The 16,857-nt window shown below is 39.9% G+C and overlaps 1 protein-coding gene across 1 annotated transcript; it reads right to left on the reverse strand.

Moving 5' to 3' along the window:
• Positions 1-792: 792 nt before the first annotated feature.
• On the reverse strand, positions 793-14,258 carry LOC309675818 (uncharacterized protein C8orf48; the record flags this gene model as incomplete). The annotated part of the gene is made up of 5 exons (XM_082488219.1): positions 793-891; positions 2,006-2,158; positions 4,637-4,869; positions 11,882-12,004; positions 14,228-14,258. 5 exons carry the CDS (start codon positions 14,256-14,258, stop codon positions 793-795), a joined length of 639 nt encoding a protein of 212 aa, XP_082344345.1.
• Between the last annotated feature and the right edge of the window lie 2,599 nt (positions 14,259-16,857).

Raw genomic sequence — 16,857 nt, forward strand, 5'->3', positions numbered from 1 at the left:
CTGAATACCAATCTTTCACCGATCTTTGAAAGACACTGGCTTTGCCATCTTGAAAAAAAATCACAGAAAATTACAACAAATTCCGAAGTATAGTCAAAAAAAAGTCAAAAATATTATTTGGCATCTTATTCCAATTTTAATCTATGTTGGTTTTTTCTCTTCCTAGACACCTACCCCATACAGGTTCGATGATTAATTTATTATCATTTCTTGTCCTGTTGGCATCCTCAGTCTTGCTGATTAATTTCTGTTATAGTCTCATTATTTCAGTTCTATAAATATCCCATTTCATTTTACTCCTTTCTATAGTTACTTTGCAACCTTCTTTTTCTCCTCCACCTGGGGCTCTCACTTTCAATTTAACATGAGACAGTGGGGAAAGATTGAGCTGAAATCCAGTAATTACACCTCCCTGCCCCGAAAAACGGAATCATTTATTTTTCTTATGGACGGAAGCAGCTGTGAGCTGCTCTGAAATCCCACAAGCAATCCCACAAAAAACAATACTTATTACTTCTCAGATTAATAATAGAAAGTGTTGGCTTCCATAATGTGAAAAATATATGTAGTTGGATTACAATATATTGCAACATTTGCATTTAGGAAGAATAAAGAGTTGAATCATGCGTGCTGGGCATATCTGGTTCCACCCGCAAGAATATTAAACCACTGCCCAATTCATCACTGACAAAACAGGTTATGTCCACAATCGTTGGCATTCAGTACGTGACCGCCCGCAGAAGGCTCTCCCAGTTCTTTATGTCCTTGAGCTATCTTTACTACTGTCAGACCTTACATTTTCTGACCTTTCAGCCTTTGCCATAAGTTCCTGGGATCCTCTGAAGGTTTGGGAAAGCTTCCGAGTGCTTCTCCTATACGTGTAAGCACATCCTGAAATAAAAAGAAAACATGAAAACTACTTGGTTTTGTATTCCTGCCATTCCTCGTGTCCTGTACCACAGGCCTACCATTGGCAGCTACATCCAGTCCCTATAAAGCAACGAGGTAGGCAGCACTCAGCAGCACAATTCTGCTGGATTTTTAAAGCACCCGTTTAAAAACTTTGTTGAACAGTGTGGCCAGTGAACTGCCTCATAAAGCAGGTTTCTTCCCTAAGGAGGGGAAGGAAAAAGCAGCTGGCATTTCAGGGGAGTGGGGAGAAAAAACAAGAGGAAAAAAAAAATGAAGCCTCACTTGAGACTGAAGTTCTCAACTCTTAGGTATGGATTGAATGGGAGTCAAAAATCACGAAACTGGCGTTATTAGTAAAAAAGGAATGTGTGTACAGTGCACAAATTCCCACCCTGCTCACAAATACAGAAAGACAGATCTCAGGGCTTCGCTCAGAAATAACCTGCCTTCAGTCTGACTCCCTTTCAAAAAGTGAGAGAAGAGATCTTCTTCAGGAAGATCATCCTGAGGAACAGCCACAGAAGACCCAAGGAACTCCATTAAGTTTCACCTTCCATTGCCTACCATCTGTTTCACAGGTGTTTCCTAACAATAAAGCTTGAATCTTTGTGACAGCAGATGACACAGACAGAAGACAAGTTCCTCCAAGAAGAAATCTCCCGAGAGGTCTTAGCCTCCAGAACAGATCACAGTGTCCTATTCTGATACTGCTTTGCCAAAGCACGAGTAAGGAAGACCAGCGTGGGCACAGTTCCCTACTACCATATCATTTTGCTATTTACCATTTTGTCTCAGACAGCCCATCAGAAAACAAGTTGTGGAGAAATAATCAAGATGTACCCAAAACAATTCTCGGACATCCTGGGGAAGACCTTCAGCTTATATAAATCCTGCAAGCTCAAATGACTTGATCAGTATGTTAGTCCCAAGAATTTTATTAATGATATGGAGACACATTCTATTTTGACTTGCACTACATTTAGGTCAATCCGATCTCACTGCCATAAATCAGGGGGAAATTTGCCTTACGGATTCTTTAGTTACAGTATGTATAAAACGTACCACAACATTTTTTTTATCAACGTTTGCTTACGTTGGAGTAAATGTGTTCTTCCAATTTCTCTTGGATTAAAGCACTTTCCATTAGAATCTTCGTTCGTCTGAGAAAGGTAATATTGGCTAGCTCTCCTTTCTTTTTCTGACAGTCAGGGCACACTGAAGATTCGTGGATTTGAGCTTCTGTCACCTGAAAGATGAGACTTTGATGCAATGAGCAACGTCTGCCCTAGCAAGAGGGCCTCCCCATGAAAAACAACCAATAAAAATACAGATATAAATACTGTCGTAGGACAAATATTTGCTTTTGTAGGCAGCTGTAATTTATTTCATAATCTTTGTCATAGTATCATCATCATGAGCCTGTCTGAATGTTTTCACACTAAATATATCTGCTTTTCCCCAGGCATTACCCCTTCCAGCACTGATAACTTAGTTTCATTTCAAATTAGCTGCTTGTGTCTCAGAACCACAGCACTGATCTGTAATACGCTATTTATTTTTGTAACAGGCAAAGTTTCCCTGACGCTTAAGGCTGGGTGGACATTACTGAATTCTTCCTTAGAAACTATAACAGTCAAAATAAAGGAAGTCACATGATTGCCAAGCAACACATCAGTGACCAGCCAAAGCCAACTGTGAGGATACAGTTATATTGGCAAAAAAATTGGTTTCAATTAGTATAACTCATTTGACCCTGGGCGGATGCTCAGTACAAATTACAATTTTGCCACTGTAAATATACATATACACATTTTGCTAGTGTTAAATATGTTTAGAGCACCACCAGCTGTTAGTTACTCCTGCTTAATGAGCACCTGATGTTCCAGGAAGCCAGTCTGTGCATGCTAACCAGTCTTCCACAACAGCAAATACACTAATTCCGGAAGGCTCGATTAAGTTAAATTAACACATTTTACTTCACATTTCAAACACTTGATCAACACAACTCAGTAACAGCAACTATTAATCAGCAATAATTCCACCATACATAACTGCCTGTCTGTAATGAGGCTACAGCAGCGTTCCTATGCTGGCAGTATACACATGGCCTTAAATACGAACCATAAAGGTTATGATTATCTTTATAAATTCTAAGAGATAAATAAGTTCAAATATCTATATGCAGCTCCACGTCAGAATACAAACAAAATTATACATTTTTCTTTGTAAGTAAACAGTACTACTTATTAATTCCTATGTTAGTTTATCTACCATGAAATCCTAAGTGTATTTAATAGCATTACACAAATTCCAGTATTTATGCATTTTTGCAATATCAATAATTTTATCTGATTTAATTTACACAGATTCCATCTGGTTACATAAACGCAGTACGTTACTACAAAAGCAGTGGAATCAATCCTAGAAAGTCATGTCTCGAGTCCCTCCTTCTTCCTTGAATTCTTCTCTGCATAAAAACGTTATTATGTGGAGGTAAAGACAGAAGCAAATAGACATAGCAGTCAGAGTTACTTTTCTCAGAAAATGTATTACCACACTGTAAAACAAATAAAGAGGCAGTAAAAATTCTACAAAATTTGGATGGTGGGTTGGTTAACATTAATACAACAAAAGAAAGCAGATTGCTGAAATTTCAAAACAATTTAAACAAACAGGAAGCCTGAAATAATCATCATGCCAGAACTGACTTTAAAAGTAGTACTCCCTGCTCACCTGGCACAGGCTTTGCAGAGGAATATGTTATCACTTTTGCTATGCTATATGGCAATAAATTAAAGACAGCAAATGTGATAGAGATAAAACAAAATAAATGTCTCCAATTCCTATTCAAAGCTCACTTTTTGTTTTATCGGGAATACTCTCCAAGATGCAGGCATTCTGTACCAGTTTCAAAGTATAGACATTTGCCAAGGCCCAGATTTATGGATAAAGGCATCTGTAGGTAATGGTCACTCTCACACCCACGTAACCCCGTATTCAAATCTATCTGCAAGAACAAAGCAAGAATGCAAGTATCACTGGCCAAAAAAAAAAATACCAGTCTTGAGACTCTTAGATGCTGAGCTGAAGGGAGGGGCTATGTCAGAACGCTTACCCTATGGTGGGAAAAAACCACTGGGCTGGTGAAAAAGAAAAGCGCTTTGAATCATGTAAAGATGACACAGAGGCTTCTTGATAAAGGAACTGATGTAACCAAGATTCTATTGGGCATGCTTTAATTCTTAATATTACCCAATGTCTAAGAAATCTGGGAGCAGGGGGAAGGTTTTGCCTTTGGAATCTTTTAATATTGGAGTCACAAAGATTCCACAATCAAATAATATGCAGAATACTTCTATAAATAACAGGTACAAACCTAACCAGAAAACAAGGCTTTTTCCTTCAGTTGATCCAGGGCTTATTGTGGTCTGCAATAACTGACCACCCCAGCATCGCTCAATCACACAAATCGTTATTTTATCACCAGACAATATTTTACAATTATTTGATTATTCACTAGCAACAGTTCTGCAGTAGCATCTAACAAAAAGATGGGAAATGTAAATATATTGAGATATCAAGCCAGAATCTCTTTCAGAGGTTTGAGTGCAGCATCAATAAGGTCTGTCTGACTTGACCCTCACGCCACAGCTTGCTTTTTTTTTTTCCAGTGGTTCTCCCAAAAACATAGGCAAAATCTAAATTTTTTTCTTCATTGCAGTACCTGTTTAACACTCTCTCTGATATTTTTCAGGCGGATTCTGTTAATTAGCCGATTAGGAACAATGCAGTTCAAATCACTTGTCTCCGTTTTCTTTGCTGTGAATCCACACTGCAGCTTTCTTGACTTGCCACCGTTTGCCTGCTTAGAGATCAGCTGCTGACGCATCTTATTTATCTTAATGGTGCAAAAAGACTGGAGAGCCTCCACTTCTCCATCTAACAATTCAGTCATTTCTGTCAGGCATAAATCAACAAAACAAAAGTGTCAATTACTGTATCAGGGAAAGTGAAGAATTACTGGTCTTATATCTGTGTGACCTCATGTTATCTATTTAATAAAAAAACAAGCCCAATGTCAAGCTCAGAGGCAATGACTGTAATAACAGCAGTGCAGAATTTAAATAAAAATCTGGATGATAACTGAAGGAACTTGCACAATAAATATCTCTATAAATAGTCTCCAAAGAAGGGAAGGGATAAGAACCTTAAAGAATTAGACTACTTAATGATATGGCACAATACATTTTTACAACAAGTACTTAAACACTATGGCATTAAATAAATTGAGTTTCGATGACTGCCTAATACAGATTTAGCTTCTTCCTACCTGAAACTGTAACTTGCTAAAACAAAATGAATTAAAAGAGAGCTACTCATCAAGTAACTCTAAGGAGCAATTCATAAGACACCGAAAAATTAGAAGCAATGTCTATTGAAGTAAATCTGGAGAACATCTCAAATATACTCTACAACCTATGGTTAAGCTTTTTTTTTTTTTTTGGAAATGTAATTGTATTAGAAAATACTTTCCTCTAAAGCTTCGATGATCATTTCCTAAATTCTTATATGACCTTGTTTAAATAATATCTTTCACCCTTTCATCTTCTCTTATCCTTCCCAGTGGCATGTAATAAATAAAATCTGAGAGATGATACTTCAGATGGGCAGGTAAGGATGGATTTACAGCTTCATTCAATGCTTAGTGGGAGATTTTCCACAGGCTTAAACGCAGCCAATCAATGCAGGCAAGCTGACGAGTAATTGTGCTACAATTTCAGTATTTCATCAGCATATAACGATGGCCTTAAGAGATACCACTGTTTTCAACTACTTAAACAGGGGAGAATACCTCTCTACCTTTATTACACAGATTTTTCTTTTATGCAACTACTGAAGCCCAACTAAACACTTTAATGTGTGTAATTAAAGGAGAAATGAGGATGAGACAAAACATTACGGTAAGCATTACTAGAAGTCTCATGAATACCTTTGCATATAGCTAATGCTAACACAGCATTCCCTTTTCAGGACTCCACTCTGAACGCCAAAAAATGTTATATATATACATTAGAAGAAACACTAGCAAAGAGAACAGCAATTTTTTAACCTGACTGCACAATCAACTTCAAAAAGTTACTTGTTTAATACTAATTCATGCTTAACAGTATATAAGCTCAGAAAGAATAAAAATTATCAAGGATCAAGGACTATAACTTTACTGAAAAAAGAAAAAAAATTATGAGAAAAGTCAGCACACTGCTAAATTCTGAAAAGTTAGTCTTTTAACTGCACAATGACTATTTACACTTTCAGATTTTCTTCTATGTACACAAGGTTCGCCTGTCCTTCAGCTGAAAGAAGAGAGATGCATACAAGCGGATATATGCACTCGCTTTGGTGGTTGGTTTTATTTCGTGTCTTTCACGTATTCCCTCCTTTCCATCTTTGAACTAGACATGCTTGAATGCTCAATCTCCATTTGTGGTGGCAGATTTAAATGTCACTGCATGTATGCCTACAGAGAAGCCCCGCCAGTGCCAATTATTGTTCCAGAAGGACATTTTGCTGATGCTTGGTTGCCCCGAATCCTGCGTTCACACATCCTCTTCGTCAGAGAGGAATAAGGCAGGAACAGGTGACAAGAAGAGCAAAATCAGACACCAGAAGAGACATCAAGTCAGAGCCATGTATCACACAGCTGTAAGGTCACAAAGCACAGAATATTTAGAAAGTAAAGCGCACCAAACTGGACCAAGAAGCTGCTCTGATTGCAGAAGCACTCAGCGTGTACTAACGGAGATAAGCTAATCTCCACGTTTACATTCTAAACCATGCTGTGTGGTTTATAACTAAGTGACCTACATAGATTTTGCTTTCTATATGTAACTACATCTTTAAGTATGATATTTTAAATCTACAGGAGTGGAGGGAGAAAAAGAAAGAAAATCTTTATTGAGTTTCCATTTCCTTTGATGTCTAACTTTGATATAACAGGAAAATAGGCATTTTGATATTATTATGCTCTACTAATATGCTATTTTAAGAAGAAAAAATGTACAACGGTAAAGGAGAGATAATTGTGAAAGGCAGTAACTGATAACAATTCTTAAGAAAGATTTTAACTGCAATCTCAAGATAACATTTTCATCATTATCTGCATTTGTACACTTGAGAGCGGCAGTTCAGATTAACAGGCTGATAGCCCAATCAGCATAGTTTGAAAGATTTGTGCAGATAACACAGAACTGATAGAAACAGTCTGAAACATCAGTCTATTTATTACAAATATGAATTTAAAGCAAATAAAGCAAATATGAATTTAAAGCAAATAAAGTTCCTCCAGCATGGTGAAGGATATCTGCAGTTTCCACCAACTGAGATGAGACTACAGCAGATGAGACTACAGCAGAATCCACGTCTCTCGGAAGAAATTCATTCTTTACTAGTTCCACAAAGGCACTAATGAAGTATCACAGAATCACAGAATGGTTTAGGTTGGAAAGGACCTTGAAGATCATCGAGTTCCACCCCCCTGCCCTGGGCAGGGACACCTCCCACCAGCCCAGGTTGCTCCCAGCCCCGTCCAACCTGGCCTTGAACACCTCCAGGGATGGGGCAGCCACAGCTTCTCGGGGCAACCTGCGCCAGGGGCTCACCACCCTCACAGTAAAGAATTTCTTCCTCATCTGAATCTCCCCTCTTCCAGTTTGAATCCATTCTGCCCCATCCAATCACTACATGCCCTTGTAAAAAGTCCCTCTCCAGCCTTCTTGTAGGCCCTCTTCAGATACTGGAAAGCTGCTCTAAGGTCTCCCCTGAGACTTCTTCTCCAGGCTGAACAACCCCAACTCTCTCAGCCTGTCCTCCCAGCAGAGGGGCTCCAGCCCTCGCAGCATCTTTGTGGCCCTCCTCTGGACCCACTCCAACAGCTCCACGACCTTCTTATGTTGAAGGCTCCAGAGCTGGATGCAATATTCCAGGTGGGGTGTCTCCAGAGCAAAGCAGAGGGGCAGAATCCCCTCCCTCGCCCTGCTGGCCACACTGCTGGGGACGCAGCCCAGGACACGGTTGGCCTCCTGGGCTGTGAGCAAACATTTCCAGGTCATGTTGAGCTTCTCATCAGCCAACACCCCCAAGTCATTCTCCTCAGGGCTCTCTCAATCCATTCTCCACCCAGCCTGTATTTGTGATTGGGATTATACCCTGGCCCACATGCAGGGGTGCACTTGGCCTTGTTGAACTTCGTGAGGTTTGCACAGGCCCACCTCTCCAACCTGTCCAGGCCCCTCTGGATGGCATCCCTCCCCTCCAATGCATTGACCACTCCACACGGTTTGGTGGAGCACAGACAAACTTTCTTTACAAGCAGGCATTTCCATTTAGATGTTCCCAGTTGGAATTTCCCCACCTAGCCTACATTAATACTATTTTACTACCAAATCAGAAGAGAAGTCTGGAATCTCAGGTTCTAACTAGGTCTGCAGGAATCCCACAGCCTGTGCATGTTATCAAGCAGTAAGCCTTGATGCTGGAAAGCCCAGGAATAGGAAAGAGCCAGTATAGACTATTGGATACCTGCTCCCTTCTCCAAACAGGGCAGTGGGATGTTTTCTCAATTCTTATAAATAGACTACTACTACTTTTAACAAATATTTTTAATAAACTACTACCACTATTTAGTAAGTCAATAATTAAATGCTTGGACATATGAAAATTCACCCCAAAGTGAACATAAACTAGATCTAGTCAGAAATACTCTGGACAAGCTAGAAAAAAAATCTGATGCAGAAAAATAAACACTTGCACTTCCTTCAGTGCACACATGTCTACATGTACACACCAGCACCTTTCACCTTAACAACAGGAACCACAGGTATTTAATTGCCTGTTTCTACATTGGCCATTTTTACTTTTAGATTTCCCATCACTGACACCACTATCATAATAACAATAATGGTTAAATTGGTAATATTGACTGAACCATATTTCAGCTACAAAACTGCCTGATGCTGCTCCAACATCCCTATGCCTCTAAATAACATACATTAACAACTAAAGCTCTCTTACTTTTGCCAGCAACAGTGCAGTGGTAACACTGAAGAAAAACAAGTGAGCAAAAAGTTTGATATAGACATGTTACAAACAAAGGTGAGAGTAAACTTCTGAATACAGTACAAGTCAGAGTGTTAAAAAGCCCCACCGGAACTTTCAAATACATCCAAGTTGAAGAATTGCAGTTTCCTGTAGTAAATATTAGAGATGACTAATGGTCTTTGGAATAATCTATATGGAATTGGGAACTTAAAGTCATTTTGTGATGCATTTGTCTAATAACAGCTAGTTGGTACAACCCTGGGGTAGAGGGCCAGAGAGGAGGAAGACAGAAAGACAACTATCACAAAACTTTCTCACTTCTCTTGAGGTGAGCATCTAGGTTTTTCTTCTTTCAGCCCACAAAGAAAACTACGAAAAAAAAAGAATCACATTCCAGGGCATTCCCATATGCAAAATGGGTTATTTTTCACCCCAAATTTAACCCTATCAGTAGTAAGAAAATAAAATTAATTTTTGTTTTGTTTTTTGTTTACCTGAAGACAAATTCAAAAGCACCATGCATACTCAGTGCATATATCACTCATTTTGCTGAATTTACTGAGGGGACTAACCGTGCAGCAATTTAGGTCTAGGTGAGCTTATCTTCTATTGTATTTTTAAAAAAATATCTCCAAGTTGATACAATAATAAGAGGCTTGGGGACAACCGAGTACTCAATTATTAAGTCAAAGAGAAGCAGGCATTTATAGATGTCAGTATACAAAAGTTGCTGTGCTTATTTTGTTTATATGTTGATATTCTGCCATAAAAAAATGTAGTACATGGTTAAATATGATTGATGCTGATGAATTTGGGGATGACTTGTCAATCACATGCCAGTGTACTGTGTTTGCATGAAAGCAGCATAAACACAAACCTTCTTTTGTGCTCTTCATATCAATAGTGGTTGGAGGCACTGTAACAATGTACCTGAAAAGTGATGAGCCACTAAGATGACAAGCGATAGGACAGGCAGGCAGAAAACCAGGGTCCAGAGGAAGCCACAAAGATGCTGCGAGGGCTGGAGCCCCTCTGCTGGGAGGACAGGCTGGGAGAGTTGGGGTTGTTCAGCCTGGAGAAGAGAAGGCTCCGGGGACACCTTATAACAGCCTTCCAGTATCTGAAGGGCACCTAAAAGAAGGCTGGAGAGGGACTTTTTACAAGGGCATGTAGTGATTGGATGGGGCAGAATGGATTCAAACTAGAAGAGGGGAGATTCAGATTAGATATGAGGAAGAAATTCTTTACTGTGAGGGTGGTGAGCCCCTGGCGCAGGTTGCCCCGAGAAGCTGTGGCTGCCCCATCCCTGGAGGTGTTCAAGGCCAGGTTGGACGGGGCTTGGAGCAACCTGGGCTGGTGGGAGGTGTCCCTGCCCAGGGCAGGGAGTTGGAACAAGATGGTCTTTAAGGTCCCTTCCAATCTAAACCATTCTATGATTCTATGAAGACACTGCATCATTTCATACATCAACACAAACTAATGAAACAGAACTTGCTGCTCAAGACTGAGTGACCACTCTGACTCTCCTTGCACATCGAAGTCCATAAACCAAGGCAGAATGTTCCCTTGTGCAGAACGACAAAAATCTGAAATTTAATGATTAAGAGGATAAAATCTTCCCAAGCTTAACTTTCAAAGGAAAGCTCTGTAGACATGAAAACTTCCTCAACATTATACTGTTGTTTATCATTTCATTCAGCGAATCTGAACTTCCAATTTCTTGATGAATCAAATGGTCACAAGATTCTGATGTATTTTAGGAAGACCATCTCAGAGGAGCTCACCAGGAGAAGCCTCTCTACTATAGATGAGATGATCTACATTAACTGTCTTCTTACTTGACTACATGGCTGTCTTGGCAAGCCAGTAATAGAAAGATAAATGCTGAAGATGAGTCAGGAACTCATAACATTGACTCACCACTGTTGTGAATGAGCTATACGATTAAGAATAGCCTAGAAATGGTCTTAGGTCATGTTTTCCTATGATATATGGGCGGTTTGAGGATGCTTGTATGCAAATGTAATGCCACAAAGTACCTAGGCAGGAGGATCTCCCTGGTTAATCCATCTTACAGGTGACCTACAAAACTTTTGAGTTTCTTCACTTTTCATTTACATACAGACTGAGGAAGATTCCCCTTCCGCTTCAGTTATTTTTTGCTCAACTCCAGCTTTCTTGCTCTTTTTTTAATTAAAAATAGTATCTCTGACCCACTTTTTAGAAAGACTTAAGCAGGACTTGCATCCCACCATCTGCTGTCACAGTTCTTGCATAACTGGTACATGCAAACAGCATCCTTCTTCCTTCCCATCCCCTCTCCTCCTCCATACACTACATCATTGTGTTGGTTAAAGCTGCTCCATTGTCCTTGCCAAAACTGGTGCCCTGCTGCCTCCCTCAGCTTGGGAAAGGAACTAAAACATGGCAAACGGGTAATTAATAATTAACACAACTGATTAAGATCAGGAAAAACATTTCACACAATCAACTCTGAAGTCATGTTTATTTCGGAGGGAAAAAGCCCACACTCCTAGTACCTGTACAGCTGTAGAGGAAAAAACTAAATGGTTCAGTAAAATTTTGAGGATTACAGTTAAATTTAAAATGTGGATACATTTTTTTTTAATGTATTTATGCAGATCTTGTGATAAGACATCACTAGGATAATGTCACTGTGCCAGGAGCATCAAAGCCATGTGTGTTATGGAAGAGAAACTGCTTTCTGAAAAAGCATAAAAGAGAAACTACATACTTAATTACCTGGCTTAACTTTAATAGCTGGTAAATAAAATTTAAGTCTAGTTGAAAGTTTACATCCCCTTTCAAAAGAAACAAGAATTATACTCTCTAGTACAGATACTGAACTCACCAGTATGAGTTTTGATGTCAGATTTGTCTTGCTTAATGCCAGCTTCTTTATTTTTTAGATCAATCCATTTTCCCATGACATGTCTTTCTATAGCTGCAGAATCCGCTACTTCAGCCTGCTCATCTACAAGGAAAAAAGGTAGCTTTGAGCATACACTGTAAAGAAAGCGGGACTGCAGAAAAACAAAGTGGGAGGCAAACAATCCTCCACTTGAATGTGACAGTTTTCCCCATTGAGGGAAAAGAAACCCCAAGCCATAGGACCATACAGATGATATCAGTGATTTCAGGGGGAAATGCTGAGCAAGCTTCTGCCCCAAAGTATCTCATACTGCTCATTTCTAATCACCCCACTGAATATAGGGAACACTGAGAAAAACAGAGACTACTGCTTAGAGCTTGCTGACTTAATTCAACCTCGATCTACCTCCTCCCTCATTCAGCCCCATCGCTTATTTTCAGCCCTGCATAGGCTCTTCAGTTGTGGCAGTACAAGTAGTCTTGAGAGCTTAGGTGAACTGTCTCAAGGTATTGATCCAAGTGAAAAATAATGTGGGACAGGGGAAATAAAAACATCTGTATCAGCTCCCTGTTCTCCAGTTTGTTCCAGTACAACCCCAGTTCTGCAGAAACTGAGGAAACAGCAAAGATCTGAAAGCAAATAGCTGGGAAAAGACAAAAGACTTGAGAGGTCAGAAAAGTCACTGCCACCGACAGCAAGAGGCATACAGATGGTCCCAGTTCAAAATACTGAGTACTCTCAAGAAGCACCTGATTTCTCAACTCTGTTTTCAGGCCATGGGCTTATACAAGGAAATATGTGTCCCTACAGGGAAAGCAGCATGACAGGTTTTCTATAGTTTTTATTATTTATATATGTTGTTCTGGGTAAGATATATACCACAGAAAGCGATCGATTTCCCAACATATTTTTCTATGAATTATTCCCTAGTTTCTCACTTAACTGGTAGTACTCAGAAGACTTCATAATTTTATGAAACATTAACCTTGTAAAGAAAAAAAGTGGTAACACTTATTAAAAACATGTCTATGCACACAGCAAGGATTCCTCCTAGCATGTACTCCTTGATGTCAGAAATAAGGACTTCAACGGTTAGACACAGAATAATTAAAATAACTTGTTGTATCTCCAGAAAATAAAACACCATTTATTAAAACCTATGATTTGTAAAAAACCTAAATTTTTTAAGCAAAACTGTTAAACCTATTAGACAGTTCAATTATATAAATGCAGCATGGGTAAGACGTCAAGGCAATGATCATCTCTTTATTCAGATTTTTGAAGGACTGATATCTAATGCTATATTCTGTGCTACAATCAACATGGTTTACATTCATGTATATATAGCTGACAAATAATTTTGTCCTTCATTGCCAGGATTTCATGTCTAAACAATATTTAAAAAGGATTCCTAATGATAACGGTGCTGGTTATTACTGCAGAGTGGAAAAAAAAAAAAACCCCACAGTAAAACGTTGGCTGATGAGAGACAGGAGAAACATCTCTACTGGACTTGTCTATAGGAGGAAAAGAAGCAGCTTGCCAATTTTAAAGTGTAGACAAGATTAATTATATATTGGTATATGCCAGCTGATCGAGTTGAACTGAGTATAACCAGATTATAAGAGTAACAGCTAATAGATGTCAAAATGTATTTTAAGTCTACACTACTTTAAAAAATATATTAAAAGTGTCATAGCTAATCTTTAAAGCTATAACATTTCTACATGCCGATAAGCTCCCAAACTAAAAAGAGATTCAAGAAAATATTCATCTGAAGTACTCCATACTTACCAGACCAAACCTGGAGAAAAGGAGAATGTAGAAGAATGAGAGAGAACCCCATAGAGACAGAAGAAAACCTAACAAGACATTAAGGCAGTTAGCTTATATCCTGCTGCCTGCTTCTTTATCGCTCACCTGATGCAGCTTTAAGGTGCTATCCAGACCTCTTAAGTAGTTCAAGTCCTGGAACTTTCCCTGTGCCCTTGGAAAAATTATTTTACGGCCCAGCTACTTTTCATACATGGTAACTCAGTCAAGATACCTTGCAGATTTTTATTTATTTTTTTTTAACATGCCAACAGAATTTCAGCATTACTAAGGAAGTGTTTCCATGGCCAAATCACACCCTTCTGCATTCAGCTGCCAGCAAATCCTGAGAGCACAAAACACAGATCTAGTCAGCATAACGAGGTTCTGTTGCTTTGCACAGCAAGAACGCTGTACGCAATTTCTACATTTTTATTTTTGCTGATTCAAGTCTCCACTGCACTGATTTAAAGCTATGAAAGACAGGTCTCAAGCATGGCAAGCTCTGCCTACCTGCACGATTCTGGCCTGCCAACCATGACATGCTTTCCAACGTATCTGACACAGCAGACAACTCTAAATCCTCTGTGGAACGATACAATTCAGATGGTTCACTCTCTCACTGCCAGCAGGCTTCTTCCTCCTCGCTGAAGTGCTCAAAGGTGTCTTCTGAATAGTCCAAACCAGAGCTACTGTAACTCTGGCTCGGTTCCACTTGCCGCTTTCCATAGTCACCGGGACTATCTGCTGAGGTGGTTATCATGGTGCAGCATTGGAAACAAAAATATATAACACATTCAATTATACAGGAAGAATGACTGGATTACTTATAGCAACAGGGGACATACAGAGGACTATCAGAGCTCAGCTCACACCCAATTCAGCTACAGCAACAGGTGGATGGAATAACTACTTAATCAGTGCACTGGATAAAGGCAACACCCTTCAAAGCACTACTGCTGATCAGAGGAATATATTATTAAGATCCCCTGGGTAAGCACACAGTAGTAATTATCACTGAACATTAGCAATGAATTCTGAGCAGCGTTCCTTTCAAATTTGTAGTGAATTACGGTAACACTCGGATAAGATAATTCATTAACACAAAAAAATTGAAAAATAGTATCTTTTTGCCTTCAGATTATTAAACATCTCACCACTCAGAAATGCAAAATCTTGTTCTGCTTAGACCTTTATCTATAAAACTGAAAAGTAAACACAAGCAGCATCAGCCAGCTGATGCTCTCAAATGAGGAGTCATGCTCCCAGTGTGAAAAAAAAAAAAAGAACTAAAGTTCTCCAGTTTCAAGCTCCAAGAACATAAAAGACCTCAGATCATGTAATGGATATTTTTTTAAAGCTTTGTTCTTACCTATTGTACCCCTTTTTTTACTAGAATAACGCAATACCCCTTCTTCCTTTGAATTTAAGGGTCTAAATAACTTTGTCCTGAATAATTTTGCTCCAGTTTCTTCTTATAAAGTAAGGAGAGTAAATGTATGGGCAACATCCCCCTGGACAGATACTTGCAGCAGCCGTGGTCAGGGCTCCTTCATCAGAGAGACAGGAACCCCAAAGTGACAACAGTAGGTAGACAAAGGCATTTTCTGTCATGCCTAAAATTCAGGTATGCCACTGTACTCTGTGTGTGTTACCGGGGTTTAGCCACCTTCGTTTTAAAGGTGCCACTTCCCTCCTGAATGTGCTATGCTGCCTGTTTTACACGTCGCGTTACTGCCAAAGTCTTTCTGTGCACTGTGTAAAGACCCTGTACGCCAAAAACAAATTCAGGACTTCTTTCCCAAGGCTAGATTTCTAAAACTAATCAGTAGTGCCAAATTTCTAGGTCCGCAGGTTTTCTTTTTGAATTATTTAAAGATTTGTCCTGATCTAAACTCTGAATATTAATAAGCACTAAGTAATTCTTTTGTTTGTTACACCACCACTGATTCAGGCTGGAGATTGGTTATTAATATCAGGGCTAGTGGAGAAAAACAATAGGAAATGCAAACAGAGAGTCAATTAGTTCTCCAGCCCACAGCTGACCTAAAAAGTTGCAGCTGCACAAGCAGCACGTGGATGGTTAAGAAGTTGAATTTCAGCAAATAACACAACTGGCTGAACTAGAAATGCTTCATGATATCAGGTATGACTGACAATAGTTAATTTTCACAGTGAAAAATAGGTATTTGTTACAACATCAGCAGATAAATAACTTCAAAGCCGTAAGTATACTTATAAATCGCAAATAAAACACGATAACAGACAACTTTGAAGTTGCATCTGCTATCATACAGCTTTTATTTCTCACAAGGCTGAGGTAACGCCTTCACTAAGCAAGCTTAGTGCTTCAGTAAGGGTCCTGAAAAAGAGAAGGCACAGAACTGTTTGAATTGTTTTTCTAAGAATCACTTGGTCTTACAGACACGGTGGCAAAACCTTCCCTCGCCGCCAAGAGGAGGCTGCGATGCCACTGAAAATGGGGACACACCTTAAAGAACACCTGAGGGAACGAAGCTCCGTCCTCTCCATAGGCAAAAATGGGATTGCAATACACCACATTCAAAAAAACCCTTCATTTCCACCAAGTAGCAGCTGATTAAATAACTCTTCTCCGTGTGCTCCCTAGTTAAAACCCAAAGGCAACAGAGACAAGGTGTTGCTTTGTGGTTTTGGTGTTGGTTTGGTTTTGTTTGTTGTTTTTTTTTTTTTTTTAAATTTCACAATCCTGCATTTCCAGGCCGCAAACATGGAAAAGCTATTTAGCATAGGCTTTAACTGACAAATTCCCTCTCAGAAAACCCTGAAAGCCCTCAGAAAACGCCATCAGCCACAGGGCTACCACCCGCACCCCAGACCTCCCCTCAGCCTCAGGGGAGGGACGAGCCCCCCCCCCCGCACATTCACTGGCCCACCTGTGGCCCAGTTTCGCTCCCAAGGCCGGTAACTTCTCACACAGAAGGGGCCCAGACACGGATCTGGCCCACTGTGGCTCCCTGCTCCCCCTGAGGCCCCGCCGACACCCGACACCTTCCCCTCCGGGCGTAAGGACAGGGCCTCCGAGAGCCTCCCCGTCCCTCCGGGGCTCTCGGAGGGCGCCCTCCTCTCCTCACAGCTGCCGGAGACGGGGCTCCTCACCCAGG

This window comes from Vanellus vanellus, assembly GCF_965231255.1.
Source record: "Vanellus vanellus genome assembly, chromosome: 10".
Classification (NCBI taxonomy): Eukaryota; Metazoa; Chordata; class Aves; order Charadriiformes; family Charadriidae; genus Vanellus; species Vanellus vanellus.